Consider the following 15,761-nt stretch of genomic DNA (forward strand, 5'->3'; position numbering starts at 1 on the left):
GGATTCAAAATTATGCGTAACTCAGTAGATAAGCTTTGTAGTTTTAGTGCTCTTGGAATCAGTGGTAGAGCCTCAATAACACATCAAATTTGTGAAGTAAATTGGCATGCTCCTTGTGCTTTTCAATTAAAGGTTAATACAGATGGTGCTGCTCGTGGGACGCCAGGGCTTGCAGACTATGGAGGTATTTTTCGTGATCATTTGGGCAATTGTATGGGTTGTTTTGCTGGTTCCATGGGTATTGCTACTGCCCTAGAAGCAGAGCTTTAAGCCATTATTCATGCAGTTACAATAGCATCAGGAAAAGGATGGACTTCTCTTTGGATTGAGTGTGATTCAGCGGTAGCAATTCACTTTCTTGTCAATAAAAATTGCTCAGTCCCTTGGCGTCTAACTGTACGTTGATTGGGTAAATTGTTGTATCATTCTCTCCTCTATGCAGATTCGATTTTCACATATTTATCGAGAAGGGAATCAAGTGGCTAACTGCTTAGCTAACTATAGGGCGGATCATAAGGGGCATTATTGGTGGGACTCTTGCCCTCCTTGTGCTTCGGCTGCCTTTGTTCACAATCTACAAGGTTTACCGAATTTCCGTATTAGCTAATTCTGTGGTGCTTGATAGACTTCATGAAAAGGTGAGCTTGGGTTGTGGTGGTTTCTGCTGCATGGTTGCTGATGAACTATAGGTGTGTTCCATATATGTGGTTGCTGCGTGGTCATATATATAGCATGTTTACTGCATGTCTTTCTTCTATCCATCAGTTTGTAACTATTGCTTAGTGTTCACTTTGAGTACTTTACTTCATTTTATTCTCAGAGAGGTTTTGGTTCATGGCCCCCCTCTCTCTTCTTGTATTTCTTTTCTTTTATTAATAACATAAAATAGAGGGATGAGCGGTGGGTTCCCCGTTATGATGGGCCCCTTTCTTACGAGATTGTGGGTGGGTGCTAGTCACCACAAATTGCCTATCGTAGAGGAACTAATATCGTCTAATCCTTTATTTAATTTAAAAAAAAAAAATTAAAACTAGCTAAAATAGAGATAACTGAAGTGGTTAACTAAAAATGATGTTTTGTTACTTTAGCTAAAATTTAACTATTATTTATTTTTTAGTTAAATTTTAGCTATAGTAAGTTAGTAACCAAATATCATTTTAGCTAATATAATATTGTTAAAAATATCATTAATCTCACGTGCATTTCTTCTGATTAAGCGCGCTTAATCATCAACCGACGACACACGCGGCCTATATATCGACTCAGATCTCTCTCTCATTATCCACTAGAAACTCCCGATGGCGCTTCTCAACGTCTCCATGTGCTCCAAAATCCCAAACCCTTCCCGCCAACACCTCTCCCTCTCCGGCTATCCTCCGCCCCAGGTACATTACGCCACCCCTGCTTCCTTCTCACACTCTCACCCCTCTTCCTCTGATTCTCTCAGTTTCTTTCTTCGCAGGTACTCAAGACTCAATCCGAAGCTTCCAGAAACCTTGCGCTGCAAATCGGAGAATCCGTCTGCAAGGCCAGCCTGATCGCCGCGCTCTCTGCTTCTCTGTTCGCGGCCGACCCTGCGCTCGCCTATATCGTAAGGGTTAATGTTCGATATGTGTTTTCGGTGATGGAAAAAATTAGGATTGTGTAGTGAATTTAGTGTCTGTTTTTTGGATGGAAGGGTGGAGGTCCGTACGGTTCAGAGGTGACTAGGGGGCAGGACCTTACCGGGAAGGACTTCAGCGGCTTGACTTTGGTCAAGCAAGACTTCAAAACGGTCCAAATCAGTAAAATTTCGATGATACACACACACACATTTCTTACCTGCAATTGTTTCGTATTTTGTGCTGAGTTTATGTGATTCATTTTGTTACAGTCCATATTGAGGCAGGCGAATTTTCATGCCGCAAAGTTGTTAGGAGCTAGCTTTTTTGATGCTGATTTAACAGGTATCAACGTTAATTTAATTATTTCTCATAGTAATGGTGAATATGTATAATGTGATTTAGGTGGGAAATTCCTTAATGCTGTTTTGTTTATTTTTGTTGTTGAGAGATTAAGCATATATCTGATAAACCATGAATGATATTCGCTATCCAGGGGCTGATCTTTCTGATGCTGATCTAAGAGGTGCAGACTTTTCCTTGGCCAATGTGACAAAGGTGAGCATTGATGGAACTCTTATGCCTGTTCGAGTTATAAGAAATACTTCTGCAGTTTCCTCGTATCGTTATATAGATTTATCAGTATCAGATTACCTGTTTAATACAACCTATGCTGATAAATGTTGAAGAAAAGGTAGAGAGGGCTATTACAATGTGTGTACTTGTACAGTATGTGTGTGAATATCCCATTGCTGGGAGCCTGGGACATATTGGATTCCAATGTGGACTTTTATGGCCAATGAGCTTTTTTGCCAATTGGGGACATAGATAGTCCTGTCTTCATAAGGTTCTTACCATGCATGTACTACTTTTTCCAGGTAAATTTGAGCAATGCTAACTTGGAAGGTGCATTTACTACAGGCAACACATCTTTCAAAGGATCAACTATCACAGGTGCAGGTATGTGAAAAACAGAAAACATTTGCACAATGGTGATATTTTTGATAGTTTGCCTTAATGTGTTCTCAAATCCATGCTAGTAAGTTATGTATTACAAACAGTAGAAAATTAAGTTAGAAAACAAAGATATTAGCTTTTTCACTTTCACTTTACCACTAGTTGTTTCTGTTGTCTTTGGCTAGTTCTACAGTTGGAAACTTCTATGAGCCTTAATATTCCCTGGAAAAGTAAATGGAATATTTCACTTCTTGGGTCAAACACGCATAGCTTAGTTTTGTTGTTAACAAGATTTCTGTAATTCAAGTACGTAACCCATTTTGGATGATTTGCCTTTTATCTGGTCAGACTTCACGGATGTTCCTTTGAGAGATGATCAGCGGGAATATCTTTGCAAAATTGCTGATGGGTAAGATACCTTCGTTTGTAGATTATGTCTTCACGAATATGTTTCATTTATGGTGACACATCTGTTATGTTAACAGGGTAAATCCAACAACCGGAAATGAAACACGTGAAACCTTGTTTTGCAAATAATACTTCATTCGATGCGGAATTCAAATGTAGGAGGTCATTGTGAATTTGTGATGGAAATGGTGATATACTGATATGCAAAAGCCAATTTTCGTGAAACAAGTGAACGAGAACTTGTAAAGCAACTATGCCTTTCATTTATCCAGAAGTATATGCGTAGACATATTATAGACCAGAGATTGTTCTTTTTGTAAATTCCATATCAAGGACCATCTACTGATTAAACATCATAGACTGTTGAATTTCTACTCTTGGGGTGATTCCATTGCGTGTCTCTGGAAGGTTTAGGCTGTACTTTTTTTTTCTTCCTTTCATCTGCGATTTACTACTACATGAAGGATAAATAAAAAACAAATACATTTTGTACCTCGTACTAGTTCTTTTTCTGTTTGAATTGGATGACAGCATTTGGACTTCAATGACATTCCATTGCGTCTTACACATGGAGATTTTGGTTGTGCTTGGTTAACATAGGCGGAGTCTGAGGCTGAGGCGAATTAGTTGTACTCTTTTTTTCTCCATTTACTTTCATTGGGATTTTGGTTGCGTATGGTCAACATAGGCTGAGTCTGAGGCTGAGGTGAGTCAGATGTACTCTTATCTTCTCCACTGCTGGCAACATCACCTTTCATGAGGTTTGGCGTCTTACAGTTACGGGAATTTCAGATTTTCAGTGCTGTGAGGTCACCTTAGTCTCAGCCATTGACAAGAATTAGTAAATCGCTTTTAGCTTTCACTTACCTATAATCTCAAAGAATAGCAAAAGGCAACACATTAAACCCATCTATGCGGTATTCTTCGTGCGATGAAAGGATTGGTCAATGCCCATTTGCAATTTTCTTTGAACTCCCATTAGTACTTGTTGACTATTTTATGAGTATAATCTGTGATTCACAGTTTAACTTAAGTCAATTAATTTTAAGTTGGATGTTCGAAACTTATAAGATTCATGTTGTGCACTAAAGATGTTTTCGAGCAATTTTCATATGAGCTGTGGCACCTTTAACATAATGAAAGTTACCCTTGACTTGACAAAATGTGTTTGGATAGAACTCGTGCAAATTCGTGTGCCTGAAGGCATATGGTGCGGTTTAGGCCCAGTTTGGTATTGCTTTTGGAACCTGCTTTTGGTCCAGAAGTGCTTTTGGAGAAAAGTGAGGTTGTTTGGTAAACTCCAAATTGTTGCTTTTGGCGGAAGCACTTCTGTGGCAGCAGAAAATCAGAAGCTACTTTCAGTAGCTTTTGAAAATGGCTTTTGTGCGCCTCGTTCTTTTCTAAAATTTACACTGAACACAGTCTTTTTTCTTCATCTATCGAGGCAAAAGCCGCAAAACCATCGCATTCTCCTCCTCCTCTCTCTGCCTTCAAATACTTGAGCATCATTCATACTCATCGGAAGAAATCGAGGAGAGGACCTCTACTTCTCCTCCTTCTCTCTCTACTGTCACTGAAAATCTGAGGAGCATCATTCTTCTCATCATAAACTCGAGAGAGGATTTCTATTTCTGATTGTCTTATCCTCAATCCTTCCTTCTCTACGGTCATTGATCTGAGGAGCATCAATCATCCTTATCATAAACTCGATAGAGCAGCGTCGTCTCCATATTCTAAAAGGTAAAATCTCTTACCAACTATTTTACTGACTTATTTGGACTGATTGATTTGATTTTTATCAAACATCAAATCTATTTGGTTTGGGATTGTTGTTCTGTTTTTTTCTTTTTCTTTTTATTTTCATTACCAATTCTGATTCTAAAAAGGATTGGGTGTGGAATTTTTGATAGATTTTTAATTACGTAGTTGTGGCTTCAATGTTTATATCAGTTTCTTGAGCTTAAAGAGAAAGAAAGGGGGTAAAAATCCCTTTCTTGCATTGAGTTGTGGAAAAGCTATTAAGTAATTTAAGTTTTTGGGTCCAGCTTCAAAGTTTTAGATAGGAATCAATTTTCATTCTAGTAGCTAGCTTAGCTGGTTTACTTTTTTCTCTTGCTTTCACACTTAAATTACCATTGTGCTCTCGAAACGCACATGGAAGTGTTCTTCTACTTGATCTTGGCATAATTACTATGCAATTGATTGGCCTGAGATATCTTTATTCCTTCTAGTCTTTTATTTATGATGTTCTTGTAAATCCTATTTGCAGATTATGACATATAAAGTGAAGAGATAGAGGCCAATGCACATGAATGAGATGGTTCGGGAAGATGAGAAATGGAGGTGTTAAAAAATACAATTGCACAACATCTAATTTAGTTGCAAATTTGAATTGACTTTAATATATTTTGTGTAGTAGATCTCCTTGAACTATGGTCAAGGAATTAGTCCAAACATTTTGGACTTATTTTGTGTAATAGTAATTAGTTTTACTGTATATTAAAGGTTATATACTATATCTTTTATTGGGATCAAGCAATGTGTAACAAAAAAATCTAAAATTAATCATATAATTTGTGTAATTAATATAGAAGATGATAGAAGATGAGATGAAAATCATGAAACTGATGCATCAATATTTTTAACAAGTGTACAAGAACAATACACGAGACAAATTATAATTTTGTACGGTTACATGATTAAAAAGCAAAATTATGTATTTTAGTAGCATTTTTAGTATTTATGATCATTTTGGAAATTATACCCAGTCATAGCATTTTCCACTTGCAACTTACCAAACACTTAGAAATTGCTTTTTATTCTCACAGCACTTTTAAAAACAGTTTACCAAACACTCAGCTGCTTCTTCTCACGGCAAAATCAGAAGTGTTTCCTCTCACAACAAGTTCGGAAGTGCTTCTTCTCACAGCACAATAATCCCAAACTAAACCTTAGCCACATTGGACCAATATGCAAGTGGATTTGGCGTGGGTAAGCATGCATGCTTTGGTCTCAAATACTATTATCAACCTCTTGCCATAGATGTGCGGCTGAGAGAGAGAGAGAGAGAGAGAGAGAGAGAGAGAGAGAGAGAGAGAGAGAGAGAGAGAGAGAGAGAGAGAGAGAGAGAGAGAGAGAGAGAGAGAGGAGTTTTACTTCAATTTTGGTCTAATCTAACCCTTAATCATAGAAGTGCAGCAATGGCTTATGGGTGCTGATCTCTATAAGCAGTATATGGTAATCCCTCTAGAAACAAACCTCTCTAGCTGGCCAAGAGTATTGTAACCTCCCAGCTCTCCATGCTGACTAACTCTCTATATTGTTATAGATTCCGAGGGTGTGCATCTCCTAATTCTAATCAGCATCGTTTCGCCACTTATGCTTTCACGATTCTCAATCTCGCTGCACTGTCTCAGCGGAGCCTGCTCTTGCCAATCAACACAATTAAATCAGATTCAGAATTCCTAAATCACATCGAAAAAATGCAAACGGATCTCATCTTTGTGGTTTGAAAATATGACTCCTCTAACATTGCTCGTGTATATCAGGGCTCGTAGGGAAAAGTACGTAGTAACAATAATTTCATGCTTGTGGTACAATCAATCAATACATTATGCATGGGAACAAACTTTATGGAAAATAGGAGCAATAGTGCTATTACTAAAGAGAGGTGAAGTTACCTTTGTCCAGTACTGAGGGTCCATCTTCCTTGAAACGACTACGATCCTCTGCATTGCCATTGCATAGGCATAGTCTGCTCTTTTACATTTCTTCCCTTTATCACTCACAAACCTCTTGTAAGTAGTCAAAGTATCTCCACTATTACCGTCCTTAACATCCTCCAAGAAATAAGTGATTGGCTGCTCACACGGGTTGGAGCTCACGGGTCGGGTGTTGAACGTGAAGGGTCCATTAGTCCCACTCCGCCACGTCTTGAACGTCTGCAACGGCGTCTGAAGTTCAAGAGCCGACACCATTGAGGGGTAGAGCTGAATGGTGTAGCCCCATGAAATGGACACTGTCCATTGGCGCCTCCGGTCGTAGCAGAAGCTCTGTTGTAGGATCCGAGACGGGTCAACTCGGTATGCATGGACGAGGGACTTGACGGAGTCTAGATGGGTCTGGTCGGGGAAAATGGGTTCCAAGGCGTCAATGTGGTGAAGGGAAACCAGTGGTGCCAATGGGTGAGCCGCTAAAACACCATACGGGTCACCTCTGATGTCAAACTGAAAAATCACAATATACCAAACGGGTCATGTTCCCATATTTTGAAAGAAAAACTAAACCCTAACCCTAGATAACATTCTTCCAGTTAATAATTACACCATACTAGAAGTGCTAAGTTCCAGTTACATAGACCCGAAAACAGCAAAAGAGTTCAAGATGTAAAATCCAATACTAGGGTAATGAGATTCGTACTCTCCATTACATGTATTCATGTACAGCGCAGTAGGATCGGATTTCACATCTTGAACTCGATCTACTACTTAAGATAACCGAGCGAGACAAAGTTAGGCACACTAGATTAAAGCTATTATGTGGGAAAAGTTACTGTTGTCTCTAGAATCTTTCTGGAGACTCTGGCACGAAACTGAATGCAAATGCAACACTCCAAAGAAAGCACGAACTGGTGTACAGTGGGTTAGAACGGTTAGGGCGACCGTCTTTCCCTATTTAATTAAGTGCAAAGTGTTCTAGGCCTGCAGTATAAAGTAATACTAAGTGTTCTGGATTCATGTGTTTAGCAGTAATTGAATATGGAATTGTGTTTTAGCTTATTCACTAGCAATGAAAGAATATACATAGTTTTTATCTTCATAATTGTTTACGGTATATATCTTGCGGCTTTCTCTGTTACTCTACTAAACCCTAAACCTAATGCAGGACACGTATCAAAAGTACGTACCTGGTGGAACCCACTCAGCTTCGTGAGAGGCACACCGATCTCGACCATGCAAGCCCACACCCTCTGATCAGAGCCGTACATGTTGAAGTACCGGTCCAGACAGCCGTCCATCAGCTCCGCCAAACGCGCCGCCAGCGTGTAGCTGATGGCGAACCCGCCGCCGCCAAACGCCATGTCGTACGCGTGCATCACGTCCTGCTCGACGCTCTCCGAGTTCCCGCCAATGTAGTACATCTGGTTATGATCGTACTGTGATAGCACCGAGACCAAGTTGTCGGGGAAGAAGACCGTGTCGTCGTCTCCCATAACGAACCATCTCACGTTCGGCAGCCGGAGGTTAAAGCTGTCCACCACGATCCGGGCCATCCGGACCTCCGACTGGGAGTGCACGTACCTGAACTGGGTCCAGTTCTCCGACACCCGGTACGGGATATAAGCTGAAACGTCATTCTCCGGCTTCGAGTCCAGCCAGACGTATCCGCGTGTGGTGTTCGAGTTCCACCATGTTTCGGCGTAGGGGCACCGGACGCGCCACGTGTCGACGGAGCTGCCGAGACCGAACAGAATGTGGGAGATGTCGGTGGGTAGTTCGCTGTCGTCGGTGGTGGTGGCGAAGACGGCGGAGACGGCGGTGCGGGCTCGGTTTCGGTCCAGGATGGGGAACCAGTTGGATTGGGGAGAGAAGGCGAAGCTCAGGGCGAGTGAGATTGAAGCGATCAGAGAGAGAATGAGGCCCACGCGCATGCACCGAACCAATAAATTACGTTTGGTTTTTTCCGGCAATGACACCAAGTTCGGTGCTTTGAGCTGCTCCAATCGGCTCGGACTCATTTCTTTTGCTTTTCCGTCCCCGGAAAGCTTTCAATTTACGGGACTACCTGTCTGGCCGAAAATGTTGTCACATACAGGAAACCCAGAAAATCTCATCAGAATGATATTTCCCAGAATTTTTTTTTTTTTTTTTTTTTGGGACAAGCAGAAGCTTTGGGTTTATAAGCTAGCGAAGGAGGATGAGAGAAGTGGGCGGAATTCCCGGAGAGTGATAAAGTGTGATGAAAAATAATAATACGAAGGAAACCAAAACCAGAGGAAGTGAAATCAAGCGGGGTGATGATATAATGATATATGCTCTTTAATTTTATATGAACCACAAGAAAAGGCACCAAACTGGACCCTAAACACCAGGCCTCTCTGCAATGGGAGAGTCGGAGAGAGATAGGCCAACCCAAACCACCCATTTTTGGGGAATATTCAATATTGTCAGATTGTGCCAGGACTATTTTAACCCAAGCCCACCCCAATTGTTCTTTTCTTTTCTCAAGGAACCATGTAAATGTATGGACTAGTATATGCCTTTCATTTATCCAGAAGTATATGCGAAGACATATTATAGACCAGAGATTGTTTTGTTGTAAATTCCAGATCAAGGACCACTCTTGAATTTCTTCTATTTGGATGGGATCCGGGGATGATACCTAATGAGTTATGAACTTGTCATTGGCATTTACATCGTAGATCTCTGGGAAGGTTTAGGCTGTACTTTTTCTTTTTTCATCTGGCATTTACTACTACATGAAGGATAAATAAAAAAACAAATACATCTTTGTACCTTGTATTAGTTATTTTTCTGTTTGAATTGGATAATGCTGTAACGTATTGAACTTCAAGGACCTTTTTTCCATTGCGTCTTACATTCATTGAGATTTTGGTTGCGCATGGTCAACATAGGCCGAGGCTGAGGTGAGTCAGTTGTACTCTTATCTTCTCCGTTGCTATTAATACCATTGTTGGCGTCATCACCATTCATCAGTTATGGGGTCTTACAGTTACTGCAATTACAGATTTTCAGTGCCGTGAGGTCACCTTAGTCTCAGTCATTAACAATTATACCTTTCGTTGCCATCAACAACACAATAATAAACTGCTTTTAGCTTTCACTTACCTATAGATATTGTGTTGACTCCACTCAAAGAATAGCAAAAAGCAACACATTAAACCATCTAATGCGGTACTCTTCGTGCGATGATGAGATTGGCCAAGGCCGGCCCATTTGCAATTTTCTTTGAACTCCCATTAGTACTTGTTTGATAGTTTTATGAGAAATATGTAATTGTCGATTTGACTTTTGTCAATTAATTTTAACTAGGATGTTTTAAACTTATAAGATTCGCGCTGTGCACAAATGATGCTTTCGAGCATTTTCAACCAACCATTTTCATATGAGCTTTGGCACCTTTTAACATAATGAAAGTTACACTTGTGGGCAAATGCTGTGTGGATGGAACTTGTGCAAATTCGTGTGCCTCAAGGCCTATGGTGCGGTTTAGCCACACTTGGCCACAATATGCAAGTGCATCTGGAGTGGGTAAGCTTGCTTTGGTCTCAAATACTATTATCAAATAACACTTGCCATAGATGTGAGGGCAAGTGCTCTATCATTGAAAGTTGAAACTAGTAAGTCACTAATAAAAGAAAAGAGAGACGGAGAAAAAGAAAGAATGAAACAAAGGGAGTTATTACTTCAAGTGTGGTCTAATCTACCCTTTACCATGTTACAGAAGTGAAACAATGGCTTATGGGTAGCATCTCTATAAGCAGTATATGCTAATCCCCCCAAAACAAACCTCTCTAGCCTAGAGTATTGTAATCTCACAGCCCTCCGTTCTGATTAACCCTCTATATTGTTATAGATTCCGAGGGTCTACATCTCCTAATTTTAATCATCATCGTTCCGCCCCTTAAGCTTGCACGATTTTTAATCTCGCTGCACTGTCTACGCGGAGCCTGCTCCTGCCAATCAACACAATCAAATTAGAGTCGGAATTCCTATATCATATCGAAAAACTGCAAATGGAGTCTTATCATTGTGATTTGAAAAAGTGATCCCTCTAAAATTACCCGTGTATATATATTAGGGCTCGTAGAAAAAAATTAGTAACAATAATTTCATGTGTGTACAATCAATCAATACATTATGCATGGGACCAAAGTGTATGGAAAAATAGGAGCAATAATGCTAGTCCTAAAGAGAGGTGAAGTTACCTTTGTCCAGTACTGAGGGTCCATCTTCCTTGAGAGGACTACGATCCTCTGCATTGCCATTGCATGATGATAGTCTGTTGTATTACATTCCCTCTCTTTATGACCGAACCTCTTGTAAGTAGTCAAAGTATTCCCTCTCTTGCCGTCCTTAACATGCTCCAAGAAATAAGTGATTGGCCGCTCACACGGGTTGGAACTCACTGGTCGGGTATTGAACGTGAAGGGTCCATCAGCCCAACTCCGCCACGTCTTGAACGTTTGCAACGGCCTTCGAAGATCAAGAGCCGACACCATTGAGGGGTAGAGCTGAAGGGTGTAGCCCCATGAAAGGGACACTGTCCATTTACGCCTCCGGTCATAGCAGACACTTTGTTGTAGGATCCGAGGTGGGTCAACCCGGTATGCATGGAAGAGGGACTTGATCGAGTCTAGATGGGTCTGGTTGGGGAAAATGGGTTCCAAGGCGTCAATGTGGTGAAGGGACAATAGTGGTGCCAATGGGTGAGCCGCTAAAACACCATAAGGATCACCTCTGATGTCAAACTGAAAATTTACAATATACCAATCGGGTCATGTTCACATCCTTGAAAGAAAGCAAAAAGAAACTAAACCCTAACCCTAGATAACATTTTTTGAGTTAATAGTCACATGATATCAAAAGTTTTAAATTCTAGTTACATAGCTAGATCCGAAAATAGAAGAGTTCAAGATGTGTCGCAATCTCCGGCACGTGTTCATACTCAACGCAATAGGATCGGATTTCACATCTTGTGTTGTCTCTAAAATCTTTCTAGAGACTCTGCCACGGTGCCACCAATCATCATTACTACTGTAGTCAAAATTGAAGAGCATCTTCGGTGAAACTGAATACAAACGCAAGACTCCAATGAAAGCACGAACTGGTATACAGTGGTTTCTTAGAATGGTTAGGGCGACCGACAGGTGGAAGAAACAGGAGCAATCTAAGCAACCTAATCTTAAGTGCTCTATAATCGACACGAAATCGGGGTACTAATATTCCAAACGATGAAGAAAGGTTAGAAAGCAAAGTGCTTAAAGACAACCATGGGGATTTGATTCATGGTCATTATGTTCTAGGCCACCAACACTAATCTTTGTCATAACAAAGTAGTGCAGAATATTCATAAAGAAAGCAATATCATGAGGAATAAAGCTAGTTCTGGACACGTAGCACTTTCTTTTGAAACTTTGTGAGACATGACAAAGCGCAACCACATGCTAGCATTTAACTTATAGTATTGATTATTGGTACATGGACCAACTATAAAACCTAACATCAATCAATAGCACCGGGTTGCAGAGTAATTTTTTACGTGGGGTTATAATATTCACTTTGGACCGATTGTGTTATATGTTAGTGCTTCGTTTACTTGGTACGTTTAATTTGTTATGGCTTTTGGAATGAATATAAGTGCACATATCGTTCTCAATCTAGTTTATGCGTCATGTGTTTGATCCTTTTTTTATTATTATTATTTTCCCTATTTTAAGTGGAAAGTGTTCTAGGCCTGCAGTATAAAATAATACTAAGTTGCTACACTATTGTGGGAAGTTCACATACGAATATGGAAACTCATGCTTTAGTTTATTCACTAATCACTACTCATCAAATAATATATTTGGAGTTCAAGAGTTCATGTTATCTTTGTAAATTGTTTCCATTATATATCTCGCTGATTTAAGGAAGTGTCATTAGAATATGGAGTTATCGTACTAACTCTACAATGAAAATAAGATGTTCGATTAATTAACTTAACCAAGTAAAATATTCTAGTTCGAGAAGGTCTTTTAGATAATTTTGAATCTCTTCTATCTATCAATCTATAAACATTTTCAAATGTTTTACACCATACTCCGGAATAGACAATATTCTGAACTTTTAACCCCCATCACATGCTCCAAGCAAAATGCAAATTCTCATTTGTCTATAGTTCAAACTTCATCGATCAAAGTCGATCGAACAACTGTTGGGTTATCACCTTACTGTTATTCTGTTCCAACTTCCAACGAATTTGACTCAAGTCCAACCAAACAGTAATTTGTAATTACTGTCCCCAAAACCCGCCATACACGTGGCAGAAACCCACCGGACACGACCATTCACCCACCGTGAACGTTAAGAACGACAAAAAAGACCTCGTTTTGACTGACCGACTTGACGACTTGCAAGTCTTGCCAAGCAAGTAATAAACCAAAACCAAAACCAAAACCAAACGCTAAAAAAGCACGACACGTATCAAAAGTACGTACCTGGTGGAACCCACCCAGCTTCGTGAGAGGCACACCCGTCTCGCTCACGCAGGCCCACACCCTCTGATCGGAGCCGTACATGTTGTAGTACCGGTCCAAACACCCGTCCATCAGCTCCGCCAGACGCGCCGCCAGCGGGTAGCTGATGGCGAACCCGCCGCCGCCGAACGCCATGTCGTACGCGTGCATCACGTCCTGCTCGACGCTCTCCGAGTTCCCGCCAATGTAGTACATCCGGTTATGGTCGTAACGTGACAGCACCGAGACCAAGTTGTGGGGGAAGAACACCGTGTCGTCGTCTCCCATCACGAACCACCTCACGTTCGGCAGCCGGAGGTTGAAGCTGTCCACCACGACCCGGGCGATCCGGACCGCCGACTGCGAGTGGCTGTACTTGAACCGGGTCCAGTTCCCCGACACCCGGTACGGGATATAAGCCGAGACGTTAGTTAAGTTCTCGGGTTTCGCGTCCATCCAAACGTATCCGCGTGTTGCGTTCCGGTCCCACCATGTTTCGGCGTAGCGGCTCCGATCGCGCCACGTGTTGACGGAGCTGCCGATGCTGAAGAGAATGTGGGAGATGTTGGTGGGGGGTTCGCTGTCGACGTCGGTGGTGGTGGTGGTGGTGGCGGAGCGGGTTCGGTTTCGGTCGAGGAGGGGGAACCAGTGGGATTGGGAAGAGAAGGCGGAGCAGAGGGCGAGTGCGAATGACGCGATCAGACAGAGGATGAGTCCCACGCGCATGCAGCGGACCAACAAAGCCTTGGTTTTTTCCGGCAATGCCACCAAGGTCGGAGGTGTAAGCTGCTCCAACCGGCTTCGACTTATTAGCTGCTCCAATCGGCTTCGACTCATTTTTCCGTATTCTTTTGCTTTTCAGTCACCGGAAAATTGTGAATTTACGAAACTTGGCGTCTGGCCGATAATGTTGTCACATATATACGCCCAGACAAGTTTCTCAGGAAAATCAGAGAAGCTCAGAATGATATTTCTCACAAGCTTTTGTTTTCTTTTAGGGACAAGCAGAGAAGCTTTGGGTTTAAGTAGGAGGAGGATGAGAGAAGTGGGTGGGAATTCCTGGAGAATGACAAAGTGTGAAGAAAAAATAGTAATAACAACAAAGGAAGCCAAATCCAGAGGAAGTGAAATTAAGCAAGGTTATGGGTTTAATTGGTGATTGCGGCTGGCTTTTTTACAGTTTACAGAAAGAAAGAAACGAAAAAAGGATAGTATTTATGCTGGCAATGTGCGTAAATTTAGGGGTATCATTCATCATCGTTTCTATAAATGACAGGCGATGATCTAAATGCATGTGTAAAATTCGTAAATATAAAGGAGCTAGTAAATTACCCTCAGGAATTGTTCATTTTAACAAGCATTCAACAGTAGTCAGATAAGGTTGTTCAACTAATTAATATCTTACTTAAACAAGTATGGTAAATTTAAATGCTAATTTCACTATTTCAGTTGTGGAAGGGGTGAACAGAGAAAGCTCCATTTTGCTTTGTTAACATCATTCACTGTTTTTGACTGGACATAGGTCGGAGTCTCATACAAACCCAGCTAATGGAATTATGGGGGAAAGTGACTTGCTTTAAGCATTTGAATAGTTTGATATCAAACGCGTGTCTCCACATAAACAGGATTGCGTTTTATTTAATTGCCTTATCTCAATTTAAAATAAAACTGCAGGCCCCTCAATACTAGGTTTCATATTTAGTTCATGGTTTGAAGCATTATCGAATATCTTGACCGTCTGCGCAATCTTTGCATAGAGTTATGGCAAAAGATCACAAACAGCAAAACAAACCAGGGATGGGTATGACGTGTTGTTGATAACATAGTGACTTGGATACACATTTACGCAAGCGTACGTATCATTGTCAAGATATGGAAATATTATGCCCAAAGTTTATCGTACCACGGGGATTAGTGGCTAACCCACAATCCTTGGGTAATCGGAAATAAAGACACTTAGCAAACAAAGAAAAGAAAAAGAAAATAAATAAAAAAGCTAATCTAAGGCACCAAGCCTTAGCAATGCTCGGCTTTGGTTTTCACCAAAGCCTAATCAAAACTAAAAGCCTAGTGATGACTATTTACAATGAGGTAGAAATTGTCATTAAACATTGTGATTTAATTTTCTAAAAAGACTAAGTCAAAAACTAAATTAACAACAACAATTAAAAACAAAGAAAATAAAAATAAAAGAGAGATAGGTTTGGGTACTAGGGATCACTCTCTAGCAATTTCAATGCAACGAACACATTTCAAGCAAACAAACATATTTTCATGAGAACCAAATCCCGTACTTAATGCCGGTCAAGGCCACTAAGCCGAATTTCGTTAAGGGTATTCACATTTTCGGTTAGGACAAATATGAACTCTCTATTTCATGAGTTAGTACCTTAGTAGGGCTACCAAAACATGAACTAAAGGCCTAGAGCTCTAGAAATTAGGGATTTAAGCATGCAATAGTTACAACCTAAAATTTAACGATTGCTTAGTTCTCTACCTAATGCCGGTTAAGGCCACTAAGTCAATTTCTTTTATTTGGTATCCATTCTTCCGGTTAA

General features: G+C 40.7%; 3 protein-coding genes across 4 annotated transcripts; 1 reads left to right on the forward strand and 2 right to left on the reverse strand.

Annotated features, from left to right (window-relative positions):
- Window positions 1-1,228: 1,228 nt before the first annotated feature.
- Window positions 1,229-3,355, forward strand: LOC133715495 (thylakoid lumenal 15 kDa protein 1, chloroplastic-like). The gene is made up of 8 exons (XM_062142008.1): window positions 1,229-1,385; window positions 1,463-1,591; window positions 1,679-1,774; window positions 1,874-1,946; window positions 2,098-2,159; window positions 2,480-2,561; window positions 2,907-2,967; window positions 3,044-3,355. The coding sequence occupies exons 1-8, from the start codon at window positions 1,299-1,301 to the stop codon at window positions 3,093-3,095; spliced, it is 642 nt and encodes a 213-aa protein (XP_061997992.1). The 5' UTR covers window positions 1,229-1,298; the 3' UTR covers window positions 3,096-3,355.
- Window positions 3,356-6,224: 2,869 nt separating this feature from the next.
- LOC133715730 (uncharacterized) lies at window positions 6,225-8,989 on the reverse strand. Its single transcript, XM_062142354.1, has 3 exons — window positions 7,873-8,989; window positions 6,647-7,192; window positions 6,225-6,388 (listed from the first exon to the last, which is right to left on the reverse strand). Exons 1-3 carry the CDS (start codon window positions 8,701-8,703, stop codon window positions 6,281-6,283), a joined length of 1,485 nt encoding a protein of 494 aa, XP_061998338.1. The 5' UTR covers window positions 8,704-8,989; the 3' UTR covers window positions 6,225-6,280.
- A 1,363-nt stretch (window positions 8,990-10,352) lies between these two features.
- Window positions 10,353-14,379, reverse strand: LOC133718701 (uncharacterized). 2 transcript variants are annotated; one of them, XM_062145571.1, is made up of 3 exons: window positions 13,186-14,379; window positions 10,915-11,457; window positions 10,353-10,656 (listed from the first exon to the last, which is right to left on the reverse strand). In XM_062145571.1, the coding sequence occupies exons 1-3, from the start codon at window positions 14,038-14,040 to the stop codon at window positions 10,549-10,551; spliced, it is 1,506 nt and encodes a 501-aa protein (XP_062001555.1). In that variant the 5' UTR covers window positions 14,041-14,379; the 3' UTR covers window positions 10,353-10,548. The 2 variants fall into 2 exon arrangements, with proteins under 2 accessions (XP_062001555.1, XP_062001554.1); XM_062145570.1 differs by having other exon boundaries at window positions 10,353-10,662; window positions 13,186-14,377.
- Between the last annotated feature and the right edge of the window lie 1,382 nt (window positions 14,380-15,761).

The sequence above is a fragment of the Rosa rugosa genome, chromosome 6, assembly GCF_958449725.1.
Source record: "Rosa rugosa chromosome 6, drRosRugo1.1, whole genome shotgun sequence".
NCBI classification, from domain to species: Eukaryota; Viridiplantae; Streptophyta; class Magnoliopsida; order Rosales; family Rosaceae; genus Rosa; species Rosa rugosa.